General features: G+C 38.3%; 1 protein-coding gene across 2 annotated transcripts in view; it reads left to right on the forward strand.

Moving 5' to 3' along the window:
• The window catches only part of svopl (SVOP-like), an 18,556-nt gene that overhangs the window by 6,089 nt on the left and 10,293 nt on the right, over positions 1-2,174 (forward strand). Inside the window, exons 3-4 of one of the 2 annotated variants that reach the window (XM_015387737.1) lie at positions 176-267; positions 341-439. In XM_015387737.1, coding sequence (XP_015243223.1) covers positions 176-267; positions 341-439 — 191 coding nt within the window. The remainder of the gene's footprint in view (positions 1-175; positions 268-340; positions 440-2,174) is intronic. The other variant, XM_015387738.1, reaches the window with a different exon arrangement.

The following is a 2,174-nucleotide window of genomic DNA, read 5'->3' on the forward strand; positions in this document are numbered from 1 at the left end:
TAGACAGATATAGCTGGGTATCATCAGCATAACAGTGGAAATTAATCCCATGCTGTCTGATAATTACACACATACACCATTTAGAACATTGTCATCTCGAGCTTTAAAGGTGCATTTCATAAAAATCCTCCTGAAGTTTGATCTGACCCTCAGAATGTTGACTGTTCTGCTCCAGCAGATGAGAAGTTCACAGTGGAGCAGGCTGTGGAGACCATCGGCTTCGGACGCTTTCACGTCCTGCTGTTTGTCATCATGGGCAGTGCCAATGTGAGTCCAGATCTGCGTCACAGCAGCTGCTCTGCAGTGACGGTGTGACATCACTGACGCTGTTTGTGTGCAGATCGTGGAGGCGATGGAGATCATGCTGTTAGCTGTGGTTTCTCCAGAGATTCGGTGCGAGTGGCGTCTGGAGGACTGGCAGGTTGCTCTCGTCTCCACCGTGAGTTTCTGTCACACAAGCTGAACCAATGTGCAAAAAAAAAGGCACAATTCTTCACATCTTATATTTCTTTCTTTTTCTTAAGCAGGGCAACTTTATTTATATTCAAATTTCAGTTACAAGCCAATTAAAAGTGATTTTTTTAAAGAAAAAACTAAACTGGAAACGCAGCAAGAAAAGTACAATGCATTAAGATAATCTAAAACTCAATGAACATGAGCAAATAGAGTAGAAATTAATAATCAAAATTAGAAAAAATTATAACAAAATGAAAGGAAGTTGGAATATAAACTAATAATTATGGCTGCAACTAATGATTACTTTCCAAATCGATCAATATATTGATTATTTTTTGATAATTTGATTAATAATCTGCTGGAATATAAACAACTTCAGTGTTTCAATCATTTTCTAAGTGTAGGGACCATTTTGTTTATGGGGGGGTAAACTTTTCCAAATTATGACCTTTTAGCTCATATTGTTGCACATTTTACTGTTCATTTTATTTAACTGTTCATTTAATGTTTGATCAAACAGAACGTTTTTGTCTGTTTTTACACTAGTTAAAAAGCTGAAAATTGCACACGGCCCCTAAGTTTTAGAGCTTTTTAAATTGTTAATTACCTGTTGCCTCTGGACTATTAATGCGCCGCAGGTTTCAGCATCAAGCTGCTCACGCCTTTATGAATAAAAAAAGCTACTATCCTGCAGCCTGATCGTCTGCGAAGCTTAGATCCTGAATGCTGCTGAGAGAATTCAGCCATTTTATCCAGGTCTGTTGGAGCTTATTTGAACGGTGTAGATCAGGAGCTAGAAGCAGGCTGGGACTGAGCCATGCCTTTATTGGCATCAGGAACAAACCAGTAAAGCATAAAGGACAGATTAAATATGTGAAATGATTAACAAACCCTAAACTTAGATAGGCAGGCCAATAAACGAGGTCAAACCAAAATAAAAATTAACCAAACCTCCAATGGACCTCCTTAACGGATATATAAGGGAAGTTTAGACACTAGTTAGGCTAAAGTAGTGGTTCTCTAACCTTTTCTCTCTGAGTTACACCTTCGCCTTATGTTGAATCTTTTAGCCCTGAGGGTCTTAGGAGCAAATTCCACCTGAAATTAGTTATGTGAATTAAAACAAGTACAGCTCCCAAACTAGACAGAAAGGCATTGCGGAATATTTTTCAGGTGGAACCACTATTTTAAATGCCACCAAGTCTGAGTTATAGGTGATTAAACACAGGAAAAAAAAGATGAGTATTTAGCCGTGCCAATTTTTCTTCTACAAAATAAACTCTGCAAAACACCATGAACACATGAAAACAGAAACTCCAGACTTTATAGATCCACATCTTGACTATAACTCAGGCAAATTTGGACTGAATAAGTTGAAGCATGTTTGTTCCACAAAGGTTTTAGGGCAAACGTTATTTTTTTTCCACTCATAAAATAATATCTGGTCAGACAAATATGCTGATTTGGAACTGAATAGAAAATAAGAATAACTGAGGAAGCTTATGTAACGCATACCGGTTACAGCACCTGAAATGGTTGCACAATTACCTCCGACCTTTCCTAGGAAAAGAAAGGTCTGAGCTTCTAGTTTCCAATGATGGCGATTAGGGGGTGGGGCTGAAAATAAACACCTGCTGTTGCATTAATCCCTCTAAGACACACCCCCTTCCTCATTCACAAAATGAGGCAGAAATGCAGACAGAAATGTAAAAACGACA

Source organism: Cyprinodon variegatus, unplaced genomic scaffold (assembly GCF_000732505.1).
Source record: "Cyprinodon variegatus isolate N-32 unplaced genomic scaffold, C_variegatus-1.0 Scaffold402, whole genome shotgun sequence".
NCBI lineage: Eukaryota > Metazoa > Chordata > Actinopteri > Cyprinodontiformes > Cyprinodontidae > Cyprinodon > Cyprinodon variegatus.